The sequence below is a fragment of the Microtus pennsylvanicus genome, chromosome 3 (genome assembly GCF_037038515.1).
Source record: "Microtus pennsylvanicus isolate mMicPen1 chromosome 3, mMicPen1.hap1, whole genome shotgun sequence".
NCBI lineage: Eukaryota > Metazoa > Chordata > Mammalia > Rodentia > Cricetidae > Microtus > Microtus pennsylvanicus.
Genome location: NC_134581.1, coordinates 82,189,746 through 82,203,460, shown reverse-complemented (window position 1 = coordinate 82,203,460; position 13,715 = coordinate 82,189,746). Strand labels below are relative to the sequence as shown.

General features: G+C 33.7%; 1 protein-coding gene and 1 pseudogene across 1 annotated transcript; both read left to right on the top strand.

Moving 5' to 3' along the window:
• The first annotated feature begins 4,196 nt into the window (after positions 1 to 4,196).
• Positions 4,197 to 5,126, top strand: LOC142847146 (olfactory receptor 8B3-like). Its single transcript, XM_075967875.1, has one exon. The coding sequence runs from the start codon at positions 4,197 to 4,199 to the stop codon at positions 5,124 to 5,126; it is 930 nt and encodes a 309-aa protein (XP_075823990.1).
• Positions 5,127 to 12,330: 7,204 nt separating this feature from the next.
• On the top strand, positions 12,331 to 13,468 carry LOC142847145 (olfactory receptor 8B8-like; annotated as a pseudogene).
• Positions 13,469 to 13,715: the final 247 nt, after the last annotated feature.

Here is a 13,715-nt window from a genome sequence, read left to right as displayed (position 1 = left end):
GAAAAGAGAAGAAGTAGAAGAGATAGAGAAAGAGAACAAGGAGGTGATCATTAATCATAGCTTGGAAGGGAGAATGGGAACTTGTCAATGAACAGCTGTAGAGTTAAATCACAGAAGATGAATACATACTGAAGGTCTATTTTAAAATACCATTTCTGTAGTATGTTAAGTATTTTTTGAACCACAGCGATTATGCAAATAAACAAGCATATAAAAGTCCAGGATTGAATAACAAGCATGTTTTGTCCACTTCTACCATAGTTACAGGGATAACCAGTATCTTTCACTGCTTTTAAGATCCAATCTACAAGGAGTGAATGAAGCCCTGTATTGTATATATTTATAGAACCCATGGATGGGAGAATCTTAAGGTCTAGAGAAAATCTTATTGCTATTTAGCTAAATTATCATGGTGTGAAATTGACTCATAAAGTTTTAAGCTTACACTGTTAACATGTTAATACCAACTATAATCAAGGAAGTCCATTTACAATGAATGGTAGTGAATGCAGAGACATGACTGATCAAGGTGCTGAATAAGTGAGAGTAACTGGCTTAATCCTCAACAGGGCATATACATCATCACCTTTTCTAAACCTTAGGGATCATTAGCAAGAAAAAGTCAGTAAGCATGTAAGAGCCAGAAGATATGAAGTAGGTCTAAAAAATGCTATTTTCTATATTTGTTATAAAATGCAGAGCACAGCAAAGGAAATCAAAACTCATATCAGTTTTTAATACTTTATTTGGGCATTCACATGGCTATGCTATTTAATCATAAATCTTACGTCTCTGTCCTTAGAACTATTAGCAATAGATTGTAGAAGAGAAGTAGTCGCTCCATTCTATTTCATATCTACTGAGGAGACCATCAGACTGCAAAGACTAGTGTCAAACGTATGTTCACACAGGCTACCCTGGGAGTCAAGCAAAATAAAGGGACACTAGTGTCCTCACTTCTACTGATTAGTGTTCCTGGCACTGAAAGTTACTCTGGAATCTACCGGAGCAGAAAGACAACCTAGCTACAAACCAATTATTTACAATGATACTGTTGCAACAATTGTACAAATGTTATAATAATAGCCAACCTTTTTCTCTTGGTATTTAATGAGCACTTCATGAGATGGAGTCCATGACTGACAATGCTCTGGTGGCTAAGTATTTGAGGCTAGAGAGGCTATGGACCTAGGGAAATCTAAATACTGCCGTTGTTCTGCTCAAGAAACCCAGCAATAAGATGACTTCTAATGACATTCTTGTATACCCGTAGATTAGTGTCTTGCTCAGTCATTTTCAGAGAGCTGATTTTTTTTTTATAACAGATGGGAATTCATACAGAGACTCTCTGTAAATATTAACTCAGTTTGTGAAATAACCAGTTCAGCTTGAAGATAAACAATTATATTTTTACTTATTATAAGGGAAACTCAAGCCATGAAAACGGGAAGTCCAAGCTCTGCTGTGTCCCACGGGAATTACCCAGAGAGAGCGAGCACCTGGTCCATCCCAGTTTTTCTTCCGGGGCTCTAAGTAGCCACGCCTTGACTAGGTTCTACTTCTTAGAGATGATTGGTTAACAAAGCTTCCCCCATCAATTCGCAGCTGGACAATGAACAGAGAGTGAGATACTTTGAAACACTCGGTTCTCGATGGAAGGTTTCAATAACTTTTTTCTTTGAGCAATCAGGGAACCCTACAGAAGAGGAGGCATAGATGTTGTAAGAGTCACAAGGGGTGAAAACACCAAGGAAAGAATGTCTTTCAGACACAACAGGACTGAAGCATGTCTGAACTCAGAAGGACTTATGGCACCATGCACAAGGGCTGTAAAAGTTCAAGCTAGACAGGGTCCCAGCTCTGAAAGGGGGAAATCTATCACAAACCAAGAAGCTATTTCCAGTTGACAGCTGTTTGTAAAAGATAACTCAGTTTTCTCGAATGAAGTTTCATTGGGTAAATAAGCCACATAGTAGAGGATGAACACAATTTGAATTCCGTGGTCTTTTTGTAGATCTTTTTTGCCTCATATTTATTTTTTCAGCATTTTTTCTTGGTCTAGGTGGTCTTTTACTTGTGTACTATGGATTACAATTTTGTGTTTCCATGGATTTGCTTTTTAGTCTGTGTGTGTTTGGATGTGTGTGTGTGTGTGTGTGTGTGTGTGTGTGTGTGTGTGTGTGTGCATTTGCGTGTTTGTCTTGTGCTTTCTCACTGTTTTTTAACTCTGTTCTTTTTTATTTTTTTTCTAAAGAGATAGTAAAAAGCCATGTATTCTGATGGTTGGGGAGCGGGTAAGGATCAAGAAGGAGATGGAAGGGTGAAACTGCTTTTAGAATTTATCCTGTAAATTTTCAATTTAAAAAAGACAATAACTTTAGGAAGGCAGTTGTAGGAAGGACAGAATTAAGGGGATGAAATGGATATTAGAGATTAATACTATCAGATACATAACAAGAATCCAATGAATATATGCTTAATTTATAATCCTTATTTTACAAAGAATAATTTAGGTGCTGACATGTTAAATAAGTTTTCCAAACTCTCACATTAAGGAAGTGTGGGGTAGAGATAAAAAACAAAAACAAAATAACAAAAAATCTCTCCATCACTTTTGTTTCCAGTTTTTTCTAAGGCAAGCATATAAATAAACTTATTGCTAACAATGATGTTTTTAATTTTAAAAACATAGAAACAGTATCAGGCAATGCTAAATTCATATATGAGATGCCACCAATCAAAGAATTTTTGGGCCAGATGGAGAAATATGTTTAGGGGTAGCACACTGACATAATGTATGTGAGATCTTGGAATTCCTTCTCAGAATGAGAATCAATGATTTGTAATTGTTTGTAAAACATCAAGAGACATTAATAACTGAGGTATGTTGTTGAGCTCCTTGAACAGTTTTTGTTAAACCAGTTATAAAGCCGGAAGTTATTGCACCATTTTCAATGGAGGAATAGAATAGGTAAACAGATAAATAATTGATTTCCCTGAAGAGATGAAGATGATTAAGTGATAGAAGTTCAATAATACCTTAAGCAGAAAGGCTGCATGATCCCCAAAGAGAAGGACATGCAAATAAAGATGAATTATGTTCTAGCCAGCACATGCATACTTATTGCCTTACTATATTTAAACTCTTTTCACTTGGAGGAGTTAGAGACAGCTTCTATTCTCCAAATGCATCATAAAATTAAACTCATTTGAAGCTTCTGATGTCATGTAAGTAAGTGCTCAGTGTGATAAAAAAAAGAAAGCTGTTGAAATAAATAACAGCATCTCAGTCTATGCATAAGAGTTCAGAGATATGGCTGAGTGATGTGAGAAAACAACCTTGTGCAACATCCTTAGAACCAAAGCAAAAAATATTTGGAGCCTGGAGTTCACATTCTGGAGAAGAGTAAATAACTATGTTGAGGAAACAACAGAATTATCTTCTTCATTTTTGAGAGCATCACTTGGTTTACTTTCTCATGAATGCCATCAACTGATGATATCTTGTCTGTCTGCTCATGATACATATATCCTATTGTAATCAAACATATAAAGGAGATAAAGAAGGTTTTCGACCTAATTCTGCTGCTTTGACTTGCATAGCGACTTTACATTGATGTGAATAATAGGATTCTTAATCTGATGTTTTTTCCACAGTTTGTTCTATACTGACTTGATTGTGTTTTATTAGGAGAATGTACTAAAAATTGGGCAGGAAATTTTTAGAGACACTGGACATCAGATTTCAAGAAAATCTGTCTCTCTATGGATAGATCTTATATTCTTCTACACATGTCAATTTTCTTGACATATTTGTCTTGCTTTTCTCTGTGTTCGGTAGAAAATAGAGCAATACAGAAAGAAGAAGAGAGAAAAACGTATGTGCTGGCCAAAATATTTTCCCCTGTCCAGTTGCTAAGGATCCCTGCTGCGATGTAAATCTATCAAATTACATCCACAAACAGGTCTATGATATTCTTCGCATGTGATTAGTCCAGATGCTCCAATATGGAGGAGGCATTTTAACTTCTTATCATCAGAAAAACAGAAACAGAGTCACTGATTTCATGTGGGTTACTTCTACACATTCTCAGCATGTTCTTCATTTTTGTAGCTGAATATAATTATTGGATGCTCTGTGTGTTTTTCTAATTTTACCATATGTTTTCCCAATTCTTCAGATTCTGTTAAAAAAAATGGCTCTGACAAATGACTCTATGGTAACTGAATTTGTTATCTTAGGGTTAACAGTCAAACCTGAGTTACAAATACCCCTTTTCATACTCTTCCTAGTAACATATATTATAACTTCATTGGCAAATTTAGCTTTGATCATTCTAATTGTGCTGAATTCTCACCTCCACACCCCCATGTACTTTTTCCTCTTTAACTTGTCCTTCATTGACCTCTGTTACTCTTCTGTTATTACACCCAAAATGCTGATGAGCTTCTTATTAGAGAAGAACATTATTTCCTATATGGGATGTATGACTCAGCTCTACTTCTTTTGTTTCTTTGCCATTTCTGAATGTTATCTTCTAACATCAATGGCCTATGATCGCTATGTGGCTATCTGCAATCCACTCTTGTATAATGTTGCCATGTCTCCTAAGGTGTGCTCTTATCTTTTGCTTGGGTCATATTTGACAGCATTTTCTGATGCCATGATCCATACAGGATGTGTTCTGAGATTATCCTTCTGCAACAGAAACACCATCAACCACTATTTCTGTGATCTCCGTCCTCTGTTTCAGCTCTCCTGTACCAGCACGTATGTTAATGAGTTGGAGGTTTTCATTGTAGGGACAAAAGATGTATTTGTCTCTACTGCCATCATCTTTACCTCATATGGTTTTGTCCTCTCCAGCATCTTCCAACTAAATTCCACTGAAAGCAGGTTTAAAGCTTTCAGCACTTGCAGTTCACACATCATTGCTGTCTTATTGTTCTTTGGATCTTTAGCCTTGATTTATCTTAAACCTTCCAGAACAGGATCTCTGGAAGAGGGTAAAATCTTTTCTATCCTTTATACCACTGTGGTTCCCATGATGAACCCTTTAATCTACAGCTTGAGAAACAAAGATGTTAAAGTTGCACTCAGTAAAACTCTGAGCAGAATTTTTTGAACAGGCATTAACCCTCTTTCTGCTTGTTGTTAGACCACAGAGTGCACAAACCTAGTAATATAGATTTCTACATTTTGTTTTATTTTTCCTTACCACATACACTGTTTTTCCTCCAATAATCTTACTTGCCTAATCTCATTATTATACATATATTTCATTGATCATAGAATTAATAGTTTGTTCACATATATATATATATATATATATATATATATATATATATATATATATATATATTCCCTAAAATATATGTGTATATATTCTTCATTGATCATAACTTTAATAGTTTGCTCATAGGTCTTTGTGGAGGAACAGTCACAATCACTATTTGAGTGATGAATAGTTCCAGCATTCTATGTTTGTCATTTATCTGAATTTAAGTAAGAACAACTGTATTTTTAAAATATATTTCTAAAACAAATGATGTGTTGAAACTCAACTAGATTGATAGTTTATATAATGCCACATGATTTTTCAACGACCATCATGTTAAAAAATTAACTGTAGTCTTTTATGGCTATTATATTATTTTTGTATTTCTGTCTACTTTATTTTATTAGTGTCATTTCATTAAAGAGAAAAGAGAAGTGTATGTAAATTTTGGTTTGTCTGGCCTTGGTTCTTACTGATGCATAAATTGAGTTTAGGCATGTTGTAGCTTCAGCATTTGTTAAAATATACTGTTGCTTTTTTGATTTAAAGAGAGTATGTCTTTTTTGCCTGCATATTTGGGTGATGATTGTATTAAACTGGGGCAGATTTCTTTGAAGAAATACTATATCTTAAGTCTTTTTTAAAAGTTTCTGGTTATGGGATCATATCAAGGGCTACAAAGGTATGTCAAAAAAGATATGTCAGTGTGGAAAATGACATATTAAAGTTAAACATAATGCTTATCTGATTTGATTTTTCTTTATAGAGTTTTAACCACAGTCCATCCCGTTAAGTGTTGATGAAGCTTTGGTTACGCTTTCCATTAAAAACTCATAAAAGTTAAGAGGGAGGATTGTTAATGTTTCTGATGGATAAATCCAAAGTCAAAGGAAAAAGAAGCAAACCAAACCCATATAAAACAAACAAACAAACAAATAATATTTCTGTTGGACAAAACCAAACCAAGGAAAACAAACAAAAGAACAGACAAAACATGACTTAAACAAGACACATCTGATGTCATTTCTTAAGTCTTCCCTGTCATAATTGTAGCAGTATGAACTGTTTTCAATTACTTTTTTCTCTCCATTTAGTATTGGTTTAGTTTTCTAAAATTAATCCTAAGTCATTTGTTGTCTTAATTGCCTTGTTTAAATATCAAACATATTGAATTATAAGAAGTACTTCAGTAGTGACTTGCTTCCATTGAATGACTCTTACTGTATGCTCAGCTTTTATTGGAGGAGTTAGGTAATATTTAAGTTATAGCTTCTTGGCATTTTAGCTAAGACCAAATGAAGTGTCTCTTCTTTTAAGTTTAGTATGTTTAAAAAAATGGTTAACTTGGAAACATTTTTTTCTTTTGATTATATATATATATATATATATATATACATATATCAGTTTTTAGTAAATTGTTTAATTAGTTGAATAAAAGTACATTTTAATAAGAAAATAATATGTGTAAAATTCATTGAGACCCTTGCAACACTAATCACAGAAGCAACTCTGGATGAATTTCATTATTATTCAGGTAGCAAAAGTGAGTTCAACAGGATTATAACTCTCTTTTGAAAATAAAAAATGCAAAATGCCCTAAAAAATAAATAGTTGGTTGCTTTTTGTTTTCTGAGAAAATCAAGTATTCCTATAATGTTGTTTCACATTTTTGGTTTCTCTATAAAAATAACCTTTAAATGTATAAATGTTCTTCATAAATATCAAAGGAAGATAAGTTTGAAATAAGAAATTTACTTGATTTAGCACTTAAATTAATCTTTGTTATGTATTTATATTTTCAAAAAGTATTCACTTGAGTCACAAATTTTATAACTATTTCCCATTCTCTCTTTTTTAAACCAAAATGGTTTTTTAATATTCTTTTATTTTTGAGGTTGCTGTATAATCACACATTATATCCATTCCCAAGTTCCTTTCTTCTTCAAACCCTTCCATATACCCCTCCTTGATCTCTTTCTAATCATGTTATTTCTTATTATTAATTGTTGTTACATACATATATGCATATACTGGTATGTTCCTAAATGAAACCTGTTATGTTTTGGTAATGTTACTTGTAAGTATTTTTCAAGCTTTCTGCTCTCAACATTGTTAATTTGCTTGATTTTTGTACCTATTTGAGGCCCTGTATCTTTTACCTTGTCTACTTTAGTTTATCCATTGTCATAAAGCCAAGGTTTTATTCGTTTTAATAGTGTATAATTGACTAGAGAATATACATTTTAAAAAAGATAATTTTACTGATGTTGTCACAACTATGAGTTACACTGGAAGACATGGAATCTACTTTAGTCAAATTATTACTAGGGTATTGATAATTCTACTTTAGTAGGAAATGATGAAATTCAAGTCTATAATACAAAGTGGATCTCCTATAAAAAGTCAGCAAAGGAAGCTTGCTGGTAAAATTCTGAATTTAATTAATCTACCACTTCCACAAGTAAGCTTCCATTGTTCCTCAGAGCCAGTGTTAGTTGCAATGGCCATGAGCACATACACTCTGCAGGAAGGCTGATGAAGTCAGAATAGGCATTGTAGTCTTTCCTGTATTACTTTTTAGTTTTGTAAACTTTTCTTCTTAGATTAACTTATATTTATATGAATTCCAATGCTATTCTCTAGACAGAATATGAATACAACACTGATTTCAAATCCTGTTTTTATTCAATAGGTACATAGTATAAGTGAATGTGCAGGGGCCCTGCTTCTTAACTCTGTAGCATACTCACGTATAGGAAGTTTCTTACTAAATGAGTTGCTGGCTCTGAAGGAAGAATTTATTGATTATGCCATAAGGAAGTCTATATTGGTCCCTTAACTCATTTACTTATTAAAACAGACTTAAAATGACTTCTATGTACAACATAGACAAAAATTCATTCTACTTTAGCATTTTATAGTATCCAAGAACCTAACCAAACGTAATTATATCTTTTTAACACCAATATAGACTCACAAAGAAAAAGATATACACATTAATTTTCATAACATGGTATAGTTTAGCTATGCTCCACAAATGATAAATAAATTCCTAAAATATAGTGAAAGGGGGAAAGTGAACAGATGGATGACTAAAGAATGCTGGAAGTGGAAGTAATCGTTTTGTTTTCAGAGGAGAGGACTCTAAGTTATTCACTGTCATATGGTCAGCCCTAAAAATAAACTTATAAAGTAATATCTGTCTAGTTTATGTTTATGAATATATGTGCATAGACATACATTTTTACATAATATCAGTGAAATATGAGACTATAACATTGAAACAGAATAAGGAATGGCGTATAGGAAGATTTTCTATTTTTTTATATTCTCGTCTTATGGTCTACCCCATGAAAACCTTGTCACTGAACAACAATCTGCTACTTCATACCAGTAGCACAGTTCAGTACTATTTCTGTCATGCAGGAATTTTATTGCTAAGTTAAACACTAGTTGAAAGATACAGTTTGTACTCAAGATAAACTGGCCTGGGAAACATTTTCAAGCCTTAGTTTCCAGAGTGCTGGAATTAGAAGAATTGGCTACTGGCTTGACAGAAATTTTCATATGTTTTACTCAATATACTGAACATTGACAGAATATGGATGTCCATATGTAAACTATAGACAATATTAATAGAAGAACATAATGTTCTTGTCAGGAATATTTACCATAAGATATTGTGGGCCATAACACAATTATAGCTTATAGCAACTAATAATTCTGATGTCAACCCACCAAAGAAATTAATATGAGATAGAGGAATCTTGCCCAGAAAGGCCAGCAGGGTGTCACTGACTTTGAAAACTTTTGCTTTCATTTGTAATTCCATTAGCGCAATAAAAGATATGATATGTTCCTATTATTATGCATTTTTAAGTAATGTGTATATGTAATTTCATGATTGCATCTCAATCTATGGCCACATATATCTATGGATGGTCAGAAAGACGGCTTTTCATTTAACTGTATAAAACTGACAAATAGAAAATATACTAGATTATACTCAACAACTAGATCTATTGTCCGATGAGGACTGTAGACACTTAAAAACCTTCTTTACTGCTTTAACTAACTTCACTCAACTAGTTCATTTTCACCTGAGAATAATTTCAACTAGACTAAAGACATTTTTTTTAAAGAAAACTTTACAGCTATACAGAAGTTTAGAGTCACAGGTGTCTACCAGGTTTATTACACAGGGTATGCCAATTCTTCACTTGCCAAGTCTGCTGACAGGGCATCCTTGTCTCCAAGCTTATCACTGGGCACTATGCCTTCCATCCCCCAATCCTACCCATATAACCTTGGAACTTTGTGTTTCAATGAGCCAGGGAATTGTTGACTGCAAGTGTATATAAGCTGGAAACTTTGCAAAACAGCAGGAGAATAAAGAAAGAAAAATAAAGAAACTGATGTAGAGAAAAAGTACATAGTGCAAAATTCATTTCACTCTCATATTTCTTAAGGCCCTGTCTTTGCCATGTCATTCTCTCTGAACCCCAAGGGGGCAATACCCCTCATTAGGTAATGACTTGCAAAACAGGCTTTGTGTATAACAAATCCATAAATGTAAAACATAGGATGACATTTTTCCAGATATATTTCTTCTACAATTTAATAGATGTTACAAGTATGCTTCAAAATGTGCCTCATTTGAATAAGTAATAGCAGTGCAACATCCATCTTTGGTGTTTAATATTTATAGATCCAAAATAAAGCTCTTGTGTACACATTTCAAACATACCCTCTTAAATCCAGTAATCTATGGGGTGTTGATAAACCTGTTTTTGTTTGCATTTTAAAAGTTTTTCAATTTAGGATATTATGAAACAGGAATGAATTAATATGCACAGCATCTTGCCAGCTGCGGTGGTGCAGTCTAGTAGGGTTTCCTGAAGGAGGTGGAAGTAGGAAGTATGACAAGTTTGAGGGCAGCCTGGGCTACACATAGCCTTTCCATAACTCTAGGAGCACATATATTATATTCCATTATTTTTCCATAGGCAGGACATTATTAATCTCTTTCCCATTATTTTTCTAAATCACTAAAACATTGTAGGGACAGATGGCCTCCATTGATAATTCCTGTTTTCCAAAACATAACCCGAAGCACACAGAGATGTTCAATAACCTCTTCTAACTATCAGAGCAAGGATGTGAATTAGAGAGGAACAATACAGAGACCTTTTAAGTTTTTAGCCCTCATTCTTCTCTACAACAAGTGTAGAAATTGCTGAGCCAGTCACTTCTGTGTGGTGTTTAAGAAGAGTGAAATTGATATTCAAGCAGGAATTTACAGAAAGTATAAAAACAGTGATTTTGAAGTCTGAGGAAATTAGTTTGGTGGTAGAGAAATTGCCTAGTGTATATGAAGTACTTAGTTCCACTTCTACAGGATCCATATCTTTAAAAACAGCCTGATTGAAAAGAAATGTTCTAAGGCATAAGGCCTAAACTATGTTACTATATCTACTGTTATATTTCGCATCAAATATTTAGTGGCTTGTAGGTAGCATTATCAGAAGACTGAACAATGAGAGAAAGAACCAAAAGAATAGCTATCTCTGAAGAGTTGGAAGTGATTTGAAGATGAGAGTTCAGAATTGGCTCAAGCACAGATAATGTACAAACTCCATAGAGAACTGTGTGCATGACTCAAATCTCCAAGATCTGAATTTCCCATTATAATGTAGTAAAGAAAGTGCTACTGGCTCATTCTCTATATCTGCTGTCTGTTTCTGGGGAATTATTGAGTAAGATTCTACCTTGCATATAGTAAAGTATATTATGATACTAAACTCATCTGAAGTGTCAGTTTTCTCAGGGTATAGTATGACAATAGGCAATATACTCACTTTCCTCTGATACTTTAATGGGCTAAAAAGTACCAATGAAAACTATGAGCAAGTTTGGAGAATTAGAACATATGCCGTGACACTAGCTCTTAGAATAAAGAGAATCAGTGCCACAGAGCCTGGAATTTTTCATCAAGGACCTCAACAATAAATAACAATAATAAGAAATAGATAAACTTTGTAAATAGTCATATTGCCTTCTTGATCTTTAAAGCAACTTGATATTTATGTTTATGTAATTATATCATTTCCATTATATATATAAATTTATATATATATATATATATATAATTTTTGTTTCAAATTATTGTGAAATAACTTTTCAGTGAAGTTAACTGACACATGCTTCCTTTGAGATTGGTAACCTTTTGTGTATGCATATGTAATGAGAACACTCTTTTACATTGTATCACGTTAGGAAATTTGGATATATAATGTGACATTGCTGACTTTCATTAACACTGTGAAAGTCTAGAAATTAATCATTTTAGATAATTGAATTTTATTTCACTTTGATCCAAATCATATATTTTTCACTACATGCATTTTAGCAGTAAGATTTATACTCTCTCTTGTGTGATTATAACTGAGAATGCACATAAAGTGCATTTCATGTAATACATCCTCAAATATGTTTTTTTAATATGGTGACTTCACACTGATAGACTCCAAGAATTAGAGTTGTTGCATATTCTTCTCATTTTCTAAAGTTCTACACCTCAAGGGAAAATTCTAGATGGATGTCCTAGACTAGCAAGCAGAGTCTTTTTCTCAGTCAGTAGTAACCTTTGTTGTGTTGCTTAAATAACAAGTTCACTTTGCATGTGCAGTTATCACATGAAATCTAATGGGACTGTAGCAGAATTCTCAACTTTCCTAAATTTTGGTTCCTTTGTTTTATATTTGAAACAGGGTTCATGCTTCTAACTCATCAGACCTCAGTCAGGATGGATTGTAAAAACAGATTACTAGAGCTTCTGTTTGCATTGGAAAAGATATGAAACAAAAAATATTGAGATGATGTAAGGGTATGGCTGTTATTGACATCATACTTTTCCCTTTCCCCTTGACTTCTATTATAATCAACGTAGGATATGACAGCTTTGTTCACAGTTTTATAAAACAATCATGGTATTACATGATTCTCTAACATCACCATTTATTTTTTAATTCACAGGATGTCTTATAGTAAAATGGCTATGGCAAATGTCTCTTTGGTCAATGAATTAATTCTCTTGGGGCTAACAGGACAGTTCAACCTCCAAATACCCCTGTTCCTACTCTTTCTAGTAATGTACATGATAACAGCTTTGGGGAACTTGGCTCTAATAATTCTCATTGTGCTGAACTCTCACCTACACACCCCTATGTATTTTTTTTTTCCTTTTTAACTTATCCTTTGTAGATATTTGTTACTCTTATGTAATTAAGCAAACAATGCTAATGGGCTTCGTACTAAGAAAATTTTATTTCCTATGTAGGTTGTATGACCCAGTTCTACTTATTTTGTTTCTGTGTCATTTCTGAGTGTTATGTCCTAACATCAATGGCCTATGATCGTTATGTGGCCATCTGTAATCCACTGTTGTAGAAGATTGTCATGTCTCCTAAGGTGTGTTCCTATCTTATGCTTGTTTCGTACTTCATGGGGTTTTCTGGTGCCACGATCCACACTGGTTGTGTCCTCAGGCTGACCTTCTGTGATGGGAACACCATCCACCACTATTTCTGTGATGTCCTCCCTTCGCTGCAGCTCTCCTGCACTAGCACCTATGTTAACAAGATAGAGATATTTATTGTAGCAGGAAAAGACATCATTGTACCCACTGTCATCATCTTTATCTCTTATGGCTTGATCCTTTCTGACGTAGTCAAAATGAAGTCCAAGGAGAACAGGTCAAAAACCCTCAGCACTTACCGTTCCCAAATAATTGCTGTGTCTCTGTTTTTTGGATCTGGAGCATTTATATATCTCAAGCCCAACTCAGCTAGACCGACAAATAATAGAAAAATATCTTCAATTATTTATACCACCGTATATCCCATGATGAATCCATTAATCTATAGCTTAAGGAACAAAGATTTTAAAGCTGCATTCGGGGGAGCCTAGGCAATTTAGATGCTCACCTTACTAGACCTGGATAGAGGTGGGCAGTCCTTGGGCTTCCCACAGGTCAGAGAATCCTGATTGCTCTTCGAGCAGATGAGGGAGGGGGACTTGATCGGGGGAGGGGGAGGGAAAAGGGAAGCGGTGGCGGGGAGGAGGCAGAAATTCTTAATAAATAAATAAATTTAAAAAAAAGAAACACTCTGAGCAAGAAAGTGTTTTAATAAGAATTTATATTTGCTTATATTTATAACAGAGAATTTGTGATTTATTGTTTTTATATTTCATATAATATTTTTACAATGGAAGGGAAAATTGGAGGTCTGTTATTTTCAGTTTTTACTTTTATAGAAGATTTTCTGTTTCCTTAATTTGGATAGAATATTTTCTTTAGCTATTTTCCTTTTTTATAATATGGAAGACTTTATTTTACTTTTTTGTTTTCACTATAGACCTTATGCTTGGAAATAT

Excerpts from the sequence above, each read along its gene's own strand:
- LOC142847146 (XM_075967875.1), top strand. The coding sequence starts at position 4,197 with ATGGCTCTGACAAATGACTCTATGGTAACTGAATTTGTTATCTTAGGG.